Below are 16,280 nucleotides of genomic sequence, written 5' to 3'. Positions count from 1 at the left end.
AATGATCTCGCTCGAAGGATTTCGTGTGTTGCCCGCACATGAGCCAGTCCAGGGGCACCGGCAATGATCCTGCTCGAAAAACCTCATGTGTCACCCGCACAAGAGCCGGCCCAGGGGCGTCGCCCGCACATGAGCCAGTCCAGGGGCACTGGCAACGATCCCGCTCGAAAGATTCATGTGTCGCCCGCACATGAGCCAGTCCAGGGGCACTGGCAACGATTCCGCTTGAACGATTTCATGTGTCACTCGCACAAGAGCCAGTCCATGGGCACTGGCAACGATCTTATGTATTGAACATTTTCATAGCAAAACATTAAGCGTTAAGTAGGTGTAAATAAAATGTGTTCATCTTTCAATGAATGCTTTGTATGTAATGAAGTGGAGAGAAACTCTTAGAAGTTAAGGACTGAAACACTTGCCTAAAGGAAAGATCTGCTGTTCTGCTCTCTAGAGAGTTTCATACCACTTCATTACCTTCAACACTTTCATTGAAAGACAAACACTTTATTTACCCCAACTTCACTCCTGTTTGGACCTTTAACAATTGGTTCACAAAACTGGGCTGAAGAAAAGGTTCTATTTATTTTTAATTTTAAAAATAGGTGATTTGACATCAATTAAAATGGACATAGATTATATCTGGAGTTACTAATAAGGAAGGTACTCTTTTACTCCTCATAGGATACGTTAGTTGACGATGCCCAAATTTACTGTTAAATTTTAAAATTCTAATTTTAATTCATCATCATTTAAAGTCCTTGTTTGAATGCTGGCAAGAATTAGCTGGTTTGACAGGATCTGATGGGTCCAAAAGCATTATTGTGTTCCCTGTCTACTTTGGGACGTTTTTTTATGGCTGGATGTTCTTCCTAACGTCAACCACTTTATTGTGTGTAACGGGTGTTTTTACACTGACACTGACACTAGTGAGATTGCCATGCAGCTTGCAAGGCTATGAACCCTGAGAGAGGTGGCTTTATCCTAAGAGGTGAGGAGTTCAAGTATAAGAGAAGGGACCAGAGCAGAACAGGCTGTTTTGCTGTTAAAAGGGCTATTCCCATTTTAGAAGAGAGGATGGAGAGTGATCAGGGTGGAGGGAGACGGGATGAAAAAAAGCAGAGATGAGATGAAAAAACCCGTAATGAGGCATCTGTGGATCCTCAACATATAAGACCAATGCTGGTGGCAAGTAAAAAGAACCATTTGAGCGTTTCCAGCTTCGCTTTACTGGCACTCGTGCCGGTGGTATGTGAACAAAACATTGGACTGACTCCTGTACAGGTGGCATGTAAAAAAACACCATATGAGCATGGCCATTGCCAGTACACCAGACTGGCTCTTGTGCTGGTGGTATGTAAAAAGCACCCACTACACTCTCAGAGTGGTTGGCGTTAGGAAGGGCATCCAGCTGTAGAAACTCTGCCAGATCAGATTGGAGCCTGGTGTAGCCATCTGGTTCACTAGTACTCAGTCAAACCGTCCAACCCATGCTAGCATGGAAAACGAATGTTAAATGATGGTGATGATGATGATGAGAACTGAAGGAAGTGGGAGGGGGGGGCAGAAGAACAGGGATGTGTGGGTGGAGGTTGCAAAAGTGCATGGGAGAATAAGAAATAGAGAATGAGTGAGATTGGGAATATATTGAAGAGCAAGTGCTGAGTAGATGATATGTAATGGAGGACAGGAAGAGTAGAGGATATCTTTAGAGATTGGGTAGGGATGAGGGAAGATGTAGTGAAAGGTGAGTAATGAGTTTTGTAAGTACTAACTTGTTTAAAAGGACATGGTAGAGAAAGGCGAACTGATTAAGAATACAAAACAAGCCTTAAAGATGTTGAATGTAGGGCCATTCAGATCTGTGAGATTTGTAATGATGCAACAGCCTATAAATGGAAATAGATAACCTTCCTACCCAAGAACAAGCTAAAGTGCTAAATAAACATAAGTAAACATCTAAGTTTTCAAAATGTTATGAAAGAGAAAAACTATATCTTATAATGAGAAGAACTGTTTGATAGAGTTAAACCATAAGATGTGAAAACACGAGCATTAAGAATAATATTATTGAAACATTAAATTCAACAACTTACAACAATAAACTCAGAACATCAAAATATCTAAGTCTGTGACAAAAGTCCACAGAAAGAAAGGAGATAAATTAGAAACTTCAGAACTTTGAGGATGATCCATTTCTACTGAATAGCAAAATCAAAAAAAAAAAAAAAAAAAAAAAAAAAAAAAAAAAAAAAAAAAAAAAAAAAGAGAAATTCTAGGTTACAAACAAATTATTCATAATTGATAATAGTCAACTTAGAAAGGCAAAAAAACACACCCCAAGTCTATAAGAAGGCTAATAATTTTTAAACTTTTGTGTTTTTATGTATTGCAGGGGCCGATAATCAATGCTCAGTTCTACAGAAGTTTGATCTAACTTAAATCATGAAATTATAGTCCTGCTCATTCATTAAGTATACACTCCAATGTAACAAAGAGGTAAGAAGAAAATATTTGGCATATAAACTAAATATAATTATTAAAAACACATCCATCATATTTTGATTCATACAAAAGTGTTTTGAAAAGAGATTTTTTTCCCTTGGATTCCCTCATTCACCAACCCATAACCAACCTGTTTCCCAGTTTCAAAGCATTTTTTGTCCGTTTTTCACTAATTACTTCTCAAAATATGATATTTATCATCATCTACTTTCCATGCTGGCATGGGTTGGATAGTTTAACTGAAAACTGGTAAGCTGGAGAGCTGCACCAGGCTCCAATCTGATCTGGCAAGGTTTCTACAGCTGGATGCCCTTCTTAAACCCAACCACTCCAAGAGTGCAGTGGGTGCTTTTTACGTGCCATTGACACAGGTGCCAGTCATGTAACACTGGCATTGGCCACAACCACTTGGCTTGACAGGTCTTCTCAAGTACAGTATATCATCAAGGGTCTTGGTTCACTTGTTACTGTCTCTGTGAGGCTCAAAATTTGAAGGATGCTTTTTATGTGCCACCAACATGGGTACCAGTTATGTGACACTGGCATTGGCCATAACTACGATTTCACATGGGTCTTCTCAAGCATAGCATATTTCTTAATGTCTGAAGGGAGTTTATGTGTCACTGGCACAGGCGTCAGTTATGCGACACTGGTATCAGCCATGACTACAATTTCACTTGGCTACACAGGTCTTCTCAAGTGCGGCATATTGCCGAATGTTCAAAGGGCACTTTTTATGTGCCACCAACACAGGTGCCAGTTACACAACACTGGCATTGGCCATGACTGCAATTTCACTAGGCTTGGTGGGTCTTCTCAAGCATGGCATATCACCCAACGTTAGAAGGGTGCTTTTTACATGCCACCAGCATGGGTATCAGTTATGTGACACTGGAATCGGCCATGGCTGTGATTTCACTTGGCTTGATGGGTCTGCTCAAGCAATGGCTTATCGCTAAAGGAGTCAGTCACTTGTCATAGCCTCTGTGAAACATGTTTATTGAATGAATGTTGATTCTTTGAGCTACCCTACATCATTATTCTTATTTTATATTTGCTTTCCATGGTACAACAGGACCCACCAGGCTGGAGGATTACATCTTACTCCAATGCTTCAGTTTTGACAAGGTTTCTATGACTGGATATCCTTCCTATTATAAATCATTTTACAGAGTGCACTGGGTGCCTATTTTGTGGCATCGTACATATCTCTGATACTACAATACCTTTTGATTTGGTCTTATCATATGCATTAACTGCCCGAGGGTCAGAAATACATTCAAATACTAATTTGTCATATGAGTAAAGAATGATGTTTTGATGATTCACATTAAGAATAATAAAAGTAGATATCATAATATATATATAATGCTATCTTGTAAAAACTTACTAATGATATCCCATGAAAAAACTTATTAAAAGATAAAACTTTGACATTATTATTTATAATCAGACAAATCATGCCCTTCAGTAATCACCCTTTTTTCCCCCAGGTTGATTCAAATTTGATTGACATAAGCTTAACTCTCTTCAGATAATTAATTAAAAAAAAATTAAATATAACAAAATTGAAATAAACGAATAACTCAACCCATTCCCCACAGAACTGCAAACATAAATTACATCATGCGAACAAAAGCTTTGTTATGACGTAAAGAACCAAAAACTAGAAATCACTAGTAATAAAAAAAAAGAAAAAAAAAAAAAGAACACAGCTTAAAAATCTGCATGCAATCTATAGGATATAATGACATTATATATAATATATATATCATTAATAACCTTCTTAATACTGAGTTTTGTTTGCAACATGCCTTGAAATTGGTGAAGGGGGGTAAAATTTACATGTTATAAATTAAACAAAAGCAATTTCTCTCTAATGGGATAATACTATTAAAAAAAAATAGTTTTTCAGTTTTAGATATAAATTATTATAAGGTGAATTGTTGAATATTCAAGGCCAAATATTCTAAGAGTTGACTTCCATTGCTTTAGTAATTGCTTTATCAACCCAGAAAGGATGACAGGCAAAAGTTCATCTTGGAACTAAGACTATGTAAAAGATATGACTAAGTGCAGTAAAGTATTCAGTTACATTCTCTAGTGTGTTTGCCAATTAGTAATTTTTCAGTGAATTTATAGAAATTAAATTTTAAAACAACTCAAATAACTCATTAGAAATGAGTAAAAATAATTAAAGAAATTTTTTTTTCGAAACAAAATATTCTTGAAATTAATTTCTTTCTAAGCAAATTAAATACTTAATTCATTTAACTAATTTGAGAAAGTGCATCTATTAATGAACAAAGAGTTGAGTTAATGAATATCGTATCCTACCACTGAGACCATACAGTGAGCAAGTCTAATATTTAACTTCCTTTCTCAGGACTCAGTCTACTTAGCTGTAAACAGCTACACGTAAGTATAAGAAGTCTCCTCATGTGAAACAGTTACAGGATGTAATGTCTATTTGATAAATGTTTACTAAGCCAGCAGAGAGGAGTTCAAGTCTTCTCGCTTTGTTAAACCAATTCCATCATATCTACATGTCCATCACTCCACATATAAAAGTGAACTCAACTTATTCTTATTGATAAAATGAATGATAATATAGGCACAGGAGTGGCTATGTGGTAAGTAGCTTGCTTACCAACCACATGGTCCTGGGCTCAGTCCCATTGTGTGGCACCTTGGGCAAGTGTCTTCTACTATAGCCTCGGGCCGACCAAAGCCATGGGAGTGGATTTGGTAGATGGAAACTGGAAGAAGTCTGTCGTGTGTGTGTGTGTGTGTGTGTGTGTGTGTGTGTGTGTGTGTGTGTGTGTGTGTCTGTCCCCACCAGCATCGCTTGACAACCGATGCTGGTGTGTTTAGAATAAGTACTAGGCTTCCAAAGAATAAGTCCTGGGGTCGATTTGCTCGACTATAAAGGTGGTGCTTCAGCATGGCCGCAGTCAAATGACTGAAACAAGTAAATGAGTAAAAGATTATACGAAAATAACCAAAAGGGTCATAGAACTTTTTAGACATCTTACCATACTCAAAAACAAAATTTCCTCAACACTGAATTAAATACTCCGTACTTCATTGCAACAAATAAGATTTCTCAGAAGTTTAGGTGTTTGGAAACAGGTTAGCCAAAGTAACAGCATGCCACTGTTAACAGTCAGTTGGCTGGAAGATTATAATATTGGTCATAGCACTGCATGGTATTTGTAACTAAAACACTGAAATCTCAATGAGTTCAACAAGCCATAAACTGGTAACATGTAGGTGCCAAATAAAACAATGTCATTTTTTTTTTTTTTATCCATAAGTTATCTCATGAAAATTTATACACATTAGATATTTATAATTACAAATAAAAATAAGTAAAAAAAGAAATCCCTTTCACAGAATAGATTTTCTCACTGTCCCTTATTTACAAGTTTCTATTTTGATTTATTAGTAAGACAGTATAAAACAATGGCCTTGTATGACATTCTGTATAAATGACAATACCAATCAATAAAGTTACAGGGTCTTTATATATATATATATAAATATAGGTTATAAGCGATAGTGGTGTTAATTAGACCCAGAGGTTTCAGGTAATGCTGAGTAAGTGCTATGGATAGACCATAGTTAAGCTCCAACAACAATGGATTTACAAATACAGTATCTTTACATTCACTCTCTATTTCCTATCTTATCTAAACTAACTATTGCTTAACCATCCTCTTACACCATCTCGGATGAAGGTATATAATAAATATCCTGGAAACAGCTGTAAGACCTATTTATAAATGTTCTATATTATACACAGCCTTGGGGTTTTTTTTTATCTCATTATGAAAAGTAAATCCTTATATATATATATATATATATATATATATATATATATATATATATATATATATATATATATATCATACAGTAAATTTTAAAAAATTGATAAAATTTTTGTCAATTCACTATATGACATATGTGAAACCCTTCTGTATTTGTGTTCAGACTGTAGCAGATCTCCCTTTGGTACCCACTTGTACTTGCATCAGCATCCATGTGGATTGAGCCAGCTTTGACCAATAAGTTCACCACATCCCTCATGAATGCTGAGCACATCTGACCGTTGGCCCTAATGTTCCAGCAGGCAAATGAGTGTTTCTGCCTGCAGCTCAAAAATCAATCCAGCAAATTTGACAAATGCCCTATTGGGAGGGCATTGCATTGGACAGTGCAGACACTGTACTTGTAATTATGATTCATTGTTGAGGTGTAGAGTTTGTATTCAGAGTTTCTGTTGGAATACAAGTTCACATGTGGTCCTCAGTCACAGCCCATCTTGCTGTCAATTGTCAACTGCTGCAGAGGTTTCACCAACCAAGTCGCCACCAACTATCAGAGGAGATGTAGCCTGAGTTTGAAGAGGGGATAGTGCACATGCCAGTAGCTGGAATCCTAACAGGTGCTACTACTCTGGGTCAGAGTAGACCTGAGAACAATAATGGCTAAGACACTCCTCAAAACACTGGAAGTCCCATACCAAGGCCCCACTACCAGATGCAGTTTAAAGTCTTACTTGGGACCAAAAAAAAAAAAAAAATGAAATGTTTCATGAATTTGTGAGCCATTCTTACATGGGCCATGCTAATCCTTTGGTGGTTTATCTCTCATCTATATTGTTAATAAAAATATAGCCTAACATTCAGAGAATTTTTCTACTTATAAACACAACCAAATAGTTTTTACAATAACTAACGAAAGAACCATCCTCTATCACTTCTTCCTTTTAAATTAGGAAAAAACCCTAAAAAATCTCTGTGATTGGAAGATATATATTTTTATATATGAATCATTACAATAACACTAAAACTCAATTCAAAGACTGAAAAGTAATCAACTTAAATGCTTAAAAGCAGCCAATTAAAAGACAAACAATCAAGAAAATAATCATTAGATTATTTTCTTAATTTTTTATATTAGTGATTTTCAACCATTTCTTCAATCTACAGAACACGGAACCAAGTACTAAAACTGTTATGGCCCACCATCAGCTTTTTAAATGTTTTCTATAAAGAAACAAGTATTAAAATGGCTTTAAAAAGAAAAATTAGTGCAGATATTGCACTCTGCCACAAAGGAATAGAAATGCACAAGTGCAGTGCACTAGCACAAATGCATTTGTACAGTGCATTCAAAACAGTTAAACTTTCTAAATACCCTGGCATTTTATTTGACTCACCTCAAAACACACCTATGGACCATATGCAGTATACACAAATGTGCCATGGCCCAGGAGTTTCATTAAAAATTTGTAGATTATAAAAGAAGAAAAAAGGGAATAGATCTATGAAAGTTAACCACTCAGTAAAGAACATTAAAGACCAAATTAAAAAAGGAGATCCAACAAAATTCCTAAGAAGTTAAAATAGCAGAAAACGTTAATACTAGTTTCTAGCTGTTATTTAATTTAGCATCTTTTTCAACTATATATATATATATATATATATATATATATATATATATATATATATATATATATATGAAAGAAATATACCTAAGATACAGAAAAGTACAAAGAAGCAAAAGAAACCAGGTTGATTGTGTTCATAACAACACTAATTCTTTGGATGGTAAAACTTTTAAGGAAATTCATTAGTACAGCATTAAGAGTAGTCACAAACGAATTTTAAAAGATTTTGTATTAGGGGAGATAGAAAAAAAAAAAAAAAAGCCCAAAGCAAATAACCCAAATTGCTGGATACATTATTTAGACAACAAATATACATCTGATTCAGTGAGATCAAGAAAATAAATATTCATTTTAAACATGAAAAAAGAAAACTGAATCATAACAAGAATTCTGTGTTTATTGTGGTGAGAGAAAATGTTAATGACAGCTAACTAACTCAAGTGATCAGTGCATAAAAATTAAGAATCAAAGTGAATTGATTGATTATATATATATATACATACATATTTAAATACACACACACACACATAAGAAAGATATCGGAAAAAAACTCCCCAAAACAAAAAAACACAGGTATCTACAATGGTAAACTAAACCATAAGATGTAGGCCCATTGCATTCAGTTTGTGCCAGGGTAAATAAGAAAAACATGTTATAGAACAAAATAAGAAGTTACTTCCTAAAGAGTTGCTTATTTACTCAAGAATTAAAAAAAAATAAGTGACAACTGAATTATATTAAATGTAAATTGCACTATACTAATTAAAGTTGGCAGCACCAACAGACAGCAAACAACAAAAGGCAAGTGAACAAGGAACACAATGTTTTTTTTTTTAACTTCTAAGACATAGATGGGGCGAAGAAACTGATAAAATAAATATAAATGAAAAAAAAAAAGTTACTTTATGGCAAACAGGCAATAAAAGTGTCACTAAAGCATGACAAAGCAGACACAGAGTAGATCTGTAATCTTTTGATCTACCTAAACTGAACAGTGGGGTTTCTCCAACTAAGGCAATACATACCTGAACTTTACTTCCAGATTCCTAAATTATCATAAATTAACAGCAATGATTATTTATTTACACACTACAGACAATATGTTTTAAATATATTTCATTGAAAGTGACTTCTGAATATGCGAGGGGTACTTTCATTTTTGTGAGATTTTAGCCAAAGGGAGTTGATTGATGTACAGACAGTGGTGTGTAAAGATGGAGTATTTAAAACAGACAGACACATCCACATACACACTCTTACACATATGAGTGTGAGCTTGCACAAATGCACATAAGGTCTTCAAAAAAAAAAAAATATGACAATTGAAAGAAAAGAAGTGACAGCTGTTAAGGAATGGTAGTGAAAAATGTTTGTGTAAATGTATATGTCTGAATACCTCCATATGAACATAAACAAGTGATAAGGTGCAGAGAATGAAACTAATTTCAATTATATCTAAAGGAATATATTTTCTTTTCCTATTTGACTTACAACTATTTAATTTCTTCATATTGGATGGTTCTGAAAAGGTGTATAAAAATTATCACTGCAGGCGTTCTGAATGATATTAACCATCCTAAATGGGCCACCCAACTCTAAAACTGATGAGACCCATTCTACTTCAAGTGAATCTGGAATCTCTTTACCCGCTACCCGTAAAATTATTTCTGGCAATGACAGAATTGAGAAATGTTAAAACATCACATCAACAATTTTCATGGAGAAAAAAAAAACACACACACACACACAAAAAGAGGAAGCAGTATACAGCATATGGACTATAGAAATTAGCTGGGGAGATGTAAACATATTCAAAGTATAAATATATTTTAATCAATGTTTTAAGGCTTCTGCACTATGGCAGTGGTTGAGTTCAGCAACCATAAAGCTTACAGTGTGTTGTGTTTGGTGAGTTTAAAACTTGGGATACCTTTAGACTTGCATCAATATTTACTTCAAATTAAATACTGATACATTTGATTAAAAAGAAACTGAAAAATCTTGGGACCAGCTGCATTCTAATAAATGAGATGAAAATACAAACTAAAACTAACATACCGTAGCTAATAAGGTTTTCATCGAGTTGAGCGATAACTTAGAAATCCATTTTGTAAAGCAAGATAATTTAATACAAGAAACTTGAAAGAAAAAGAAAATTAAATTGAGCAACACCTGACTGAAAATAGCATTGCCTATATATATATATATATATATATATATATATATATATATGAGTTAAATCATAAAATAAAATTGTAAGTTAAATGCTACTGCACTTGAAAAGAAAGTACTGCTTATTATTACTTATTTGATAATTATGTCTTGTACAATTTGTTTGAAGCATAGAAAAGACTTGTGAAGAAACCTCTGCATATCAATTTTAGTTAACACTGAGCTTGACAAGTATGGAGTGAAGAGCTGCTAGGTAAGAGTATCTTAAAATTAATATTGGCAGCTACTAAAAATGTGACAAAAATTGCAATCCACAGATACAGCGAAATGTGAATTGTGCAAGTCTGAGGGAAAAATGAATAAATGTATACACAGAGAAAAATGAATTCAACACAAACTGATATTATCTGTGAGTGTTAATTCAGAGACAAAATATGATAAGATCTATAAAAAACAAAAAAAAAAACAAAAAAACCCAGAGTAGTCAAAGAATATTTGTCTTAACAGCCTCAATTGAACTTGTGAAACTGTATTTCTGAAGCAAAATAACATCTATTCAACCAGGTTGGTCATGCAACATAACGCACTATAACAGGTGTGTGTATTACTAAAATAACAATTACCAAAAACTTCTTTTTGAGATTACAAACTTGCAGAGTTTGGAAGAAATACTGAATGAGGTAACTCTCTAAAGTAAATGCATTTAAATCAAGTAAATTAAATTAACTTTTCTAAATTAATCATGTGATGTCTTGAGATAAATAAACAACTTTTTAAAAAACTATGTTAAAGAAACAACTTTTTCAGACTTTGTTTCTCGAAGAAAAATAAAGCAATGAATCTCTTAATTGGATATTTAAAATAACTGGAAACCACATTATACAGACAAGATGATATTATCCATTTAAAATGCCAATTATAAACTGTTTAATATAATTTCAAATCACAAAAGGAATTTGAAAATGCTTTCCAATTAGATATTAAATTCACACAACCAGACTTTATTTAACAAAGTGATATGTATTTAAGTATCAACATATTTTAATAACACATTTTCATACATCATAATATTTAGAAATAATGCTTTAAGCGTTTGCCAATGTCACAAAAATAATCCTAACATTCAGCTTTGATTTTTCTTCAAATTTATTTTGATATGTAAATAATATCCATTTCAAAATAATAATTTCCTCTTTAAGATTTAAACAAAGTATGTGATCTTTAGAACCGTAAGCAATTTAGAAATAATATCAAAAACAGTTCAAATGCTTTATATATTCTTCAAAGTAGTAAACTTCCTTTAGTAGAATATTTTAAAATATTTTTATTGAAATTTCTCATTAAAAATATAGAGATTTTTTAATGATTCACGGGAAGAAAAAGGAAATAGTTTTTTGTCGGTGTGTGGTGGTGAGGGTAAATTATGAGAAAACCTCAACTACTGCTCAGAGCTAAAATGATTATCGAACACTATAAATAGCATACGTTTCAAAACATTCATTATTTTGAGTTATTCACAGCTTATGTGAATAACTTTCAGATTTCATACAAAATAGAGAAAACAATGCAATGTGTTGGCTTCTATAGAATTAAGAAACATGCATGTGTGTAAGCGATCTAAACTAAAAACATATATACATGTGTTTAATATTATCTATAAAAAATTTACTAATGATCAGAAATGACTACTATGGAAACAAAAGACCCTGCTCCCAACTGCACACCTCTCTATATGTGGTTAATAATAATTCTAAATAAATAGAAAAGGTAGGGAGATAATGATATAATGATGAGAAGAAAAATCTCAAAATTCTGCTCTATATGAAAAGTAACAAGTACAGGAGAACAGGAGATACATACATGTGTACTGCTAATTCCCTCTAGTAACAGCTTGGTAATTTCAACTTGGCGATCAAATTCAGATTGAGCTACTCTCAAATCAGCTTCTGCCTGCAAAAATTATACAAAAAAAACAAAAAACAAAAAAGGTCACTATTAGTAATGAAACAAACACATTCGTTGTGAAAAATAAAAATAAAACAAAAACTGAATCCATGCACAAAAACATTTTTAAATATCAGCTATTTCATAAAAATGAAAAAAATTAGCACAGCAATATAATCACAGAATTCAAGTAACACAATATAAAAATACAATATTTTCTGCCACCACATTTTGAAATTCATCCATAAGAACTGTCAATGTTCTTTATGTATTTTGTAGATTGATTTTTGATCTAACAGAGCATTTATTAGCTGTTATACATGAGATTAATTTTTATATACTTTTTATGAAATAACCATCTGCAATATACTCTAGTCTTAAAAACACACATGTATGTATTTCTATTACATTCTTTATTGCAAACAAATTCTATTGTAGTATTGTAATTCTAATTATGTTTGAAAATATAAAATATTTTCCAATATTGATTCTTTAAATACTTTTGATTTCATATTTATGTTAGTTAAAATTATAAACATAATTTTAAGCTAAGAACATGAGTTCACTTTGACATAATAATTATATAATTTAACAGGTCGTTTTAAGAAATCAAAGCATTTACAATTAGACTATTATATAGTCATCTGAATTTTTTTTAAAAATTCAACCGAATTAAACACATCAAAAAAAAAAAAAATTGGAAACTTGACCAGCAAACCAGTATTTCAGTGCAGATACAAAAGGTGCAAAGACGCAAAAAAAACAAAAAAAAACCATACATTCCCACAGACAAAGCTTCAAAATATTGAGCAAAATAAAAAAAACGCCCACACCAGTTAATAAATAAAAATAATTCAAAACTCAAATATATCTCAAAAACACTTTCAAATTCTTGATTTTAGAAACAAGATAATGTTACTCTTTTCAAGAAATCTTTGTAATACTTATACAATTTGTTTTAGCTAATTATTTTAAACTACTATTTTAACTAAGTTTTATCGCTTATTAAAAGTTTATAGTTGAATATTTTTTAATTTTCTAGCATTGAAGATAACTTAAGTCTTGTTTTCTGAAGGAAGTGATTCATTCAAGCTGACCAATCCTAATTATATTCCTTATAGTGTCTTCTACTATAGCTTTGAGCCAACCAAAGCCTTGTGAGTGGATTTGGTAGATGGAAACTGAAAGAAGCCCACTGTATATAAGTACATCTACATATATGTGCATGTGTGTGTATCTTTGTGTCTGTGTTTGTCCCCCAGCACTGCTTGACAACTGGTGTCACTTTGTTTATGTCCCTATAACAAAGCAGTTTGGCAAATGAGACTGATGGAATAAATACTTGGATTAAAATAATAAGTACTGGGGTTGATTCATTTGACTAAAAACTCTTCAAGGTGATGCCCCAGCATGGCCAAGGTCTAATGACTGAAACAAGTAAAAGGTAAATCTAAAACTCTCAACCCTCAATAATATGGGTGCTAAAGGATTAAGCTTTTGTTTTATCAAGTTATCAAAGTACCTTACATGCTATAGACCTTGGTGCCAAGTATCATCACCATTGCTGCTTTATGTCTTTGGCAATAATCTATGGCTGGATGGCTTTACTGATACTGACCCTTATGTATTGTCAAGGAAGGGGCAGTTTCCAAGAGAGGTTCATTAATCTATTGGTCTTTGTATAGCAAACCATCAAGCTATAAGACAAACAAATGTCACCACTGCCTCAACAGTGTTAATGAAAGAACATACAAGACACACTCACAGATGTATATATATATATATATATATATATATATATGATGGGCTTCCGTACAGTTTCAGTCAACTAAAAATCATTCACAAGGATTTGGTTGACCTGGGAGTATAGTAGAAGATACTCACACCCAGTGCAATGCAGTGGAATCAAAACTGGAACCACATAGTTATGAACTGAATTTCTAAACCACACAGCCATACCTGTACCATTGGCTGACAAACTAAAACTCATGAGCATAGCTTTGTCAATCATTGTTTTCGTTTAAGCTTAGACAAAAGAGGATTATATGTGTTGTTGTTGGCACTCCGTTGGTTACAACGACGAGGGTTCCAGTTGATCCGATCAACGGAACAGCTTGCTCGTGAAATTAACATGTAAGTGGCTGAACACTCCACAGACACTTGTACCCCTTTATGCAGTTCTCGGGGGAAGATTCAGTGTGACACAGAGTGTGACAAGGCTGGCCCTTTGAAATACAGGTACAACAGAAACAGGAAGAAAGAGTGAGAGAAAGTTGCGGTGAAAGAGTACAGCTGGGTTCGCCATCATCCCCTGCCGGAGCCTCATGGAGCTTTAGGTATTTTCGTTCAATAAACACTCACAATGCCCGGTCTGGGAATTGAAACTGCAATCCTACGACCGCGAGTCCGCTGCCCTAACCACTGGGCCATTGCGCCTCCATGAGGATTATATAGTGATTGGGAAATATAGAAAGAAGAAAAATCCAACCACCAATGATTTTACTGAGACTCAAAACCAAATATAAAAATGAGAAGCAAGCACTGTATCCCCAACTTAAATGAAAATGACTGCAGCAGAAAAACAAAACAAAACAAAACAAAAAATTCCTAACTTAAAAGAACATGCAGACAATAATAGTGAATACCAAAAGATAATGAATGCAAAGCTTGTGTGATTTCATTTGTACTAGAATAAAATTTGCTGGCACATGAGTTTTGTCATATATACGCTAATTTGATTAGTTGATATAAAATTATGGAGGATTATCACAAGCTACTTAGTTTGGGCTTGAACATAAAATTTTAGTTTAGACATTCTTTTAATTCCGGGTTTTTTAATTAAGGAAAAAAAAGAAAATATTTGTTTCTAACTTAAGTACAAAGCAAGAAATTTGGGGAGGAAGGAATGGTTAAATTATAATGATCCCAGTATTTTATTGTTATTTCTAGCCAACCTAAGGAAGGTCTGAGCTTAGAATGCACGAAATGCTATGAAGGGAATTTTATTAGAGATTAATGTGATGAGAAATTTAAGTAGTTAGGCTCCAAGTACAAAATTTCAGGGTTAAGAGATTTTGTAAATGAAAATTTTAACTACAAAACTAAACTTGATAAATGAAGGAGATTTATAATTAAATGTCTACAGTTGTTGAAAGCTATTTACAGGGTCAATTTCATTTCAAACCTAATAAATAATTACAAAAATATGTTAATTAGTTTATTTAATGAAATCATTTGATTTTTTTTTTTTTTTTTTTTTTTTGATTTTGTGCTTTTTATAGCAAAAATGGTAATCATTTTCAAAAGTATTTTATATTTGAAATCTAGAAATCAACGAAAGAAGAAAGAAACAGAAAGAAACTGAATAGTAATTGAAAATTGGCCATGCATTTTCATGAAATAGCCCATAACTTAAGAATTTAAACAGTTATGATAAAGCCAAATGTAAATTACTATAATGAAAAAAAATAATAATATGAGAAAAAATACAACTTTTAAACAACATAAACAACGGTAGCATCAACGACTATAGAATATCAAACACCAATTGAAAACCATCACCATTTACATATGGTCTGTCAGATTGTTTAAAACTTACTTTAGCAACAGCATCATCCTGATAAGAAGAGCATAAAAAGAAGGGAAAATTCAAATTAGCATGAAAGGATATTTTCATTCATAAACATTTATATATACCCATTTTATATATATTTTTTTTGATTATATAGTTGTACATTTTTGATATTCTAGAATATGAATGAATAATATGAATTATGAAACTGAAGATGGCTCACACAAGCATGGTTATTAAAAGTACCATCGAAGGCAGTATTGCTTTTGATAATCTTAAAGTTTTATAAACAGAAAAACTAACAATGAGGAATATGATAATGTAAGAGATGACAGAGATATTAATCTGAAATCTTTTCAATAATAGACATTTTTAGAAAGAATATATTTTTTTACATGTTTATAAGATTTTTTTTGTTTTGCTATCAACATCATTTTTAAAAATGGAATATATTTTTGATAATTAATCTACGTTATCTTTTGATCTGATAGTCATCTTATTACTGGATATATGTATATGTATGTATGTGTATAAATATATATATATATGTATGTGTGTATATATATATATATATGTGTGTGTGTGTATGCATGCGTGTGTGTGTGTGTGTGTGTGTGTGTGTGTGTGTGTGTGTGT

General features: G+C 32.7%; 1 protein-coding gene across 4 annotated transcripts in view; it reads right to left on the bottom strand.

Moving 5' to 3' along the window:
* The window catches only part of LOC106869469 (endophilin-B1), a 164,395-nt gene that overhangs the window by 35,634 nt on the left and 112,481 nt on the right, over positions 1-16,280 (bottom strand). The window contains exons 6-8 of one of the 4 annotated variants that reach the window (XM_052965627.1): positions 15,672-15,689; positions 11,990-12,079; positions 8,983-9,003 (exon numbers count right to left, since the gene is read on the bottom strand). In XM_052965627.1, the coding sequence (XP_052821587.1) occupies positions 8,983-9,003; positions 11,990-12,079; positions 15,672-15,689 (129 nt within the window). The remainder of the gene's footprint in view (positions 1-8,982; positions 9,004-11,989; positions 12,080-15,671; positions 15,690-16,280) is intronic. The other 3 variants (XM_052965629.1, XM_052965628.1, XM_052965630.1) reach the window with 3 other exon arrangements.

Source organism: Octopus bimaculoides, chromosome 2 (assembly GCF_001194135.2).
Source record: "Octopus bimaculoides isolate UCB-OBI-ISO-001 chromosome 2, ASM119413v2, whole genome shotgun sequence".
In the NCBI taxonomy this organism is placed as follows: domain Eukaryota; kingdom Metazoa; phylum Mollusca; class Cephalopoda; order Octopoda; family Octopodidae; genus Octopus; species Octopus bimaculoides.
Note: the sequence above shows the minus strand (reverse complement) of the source record. Positions and strands in the feature narration are given on the sequence as shown.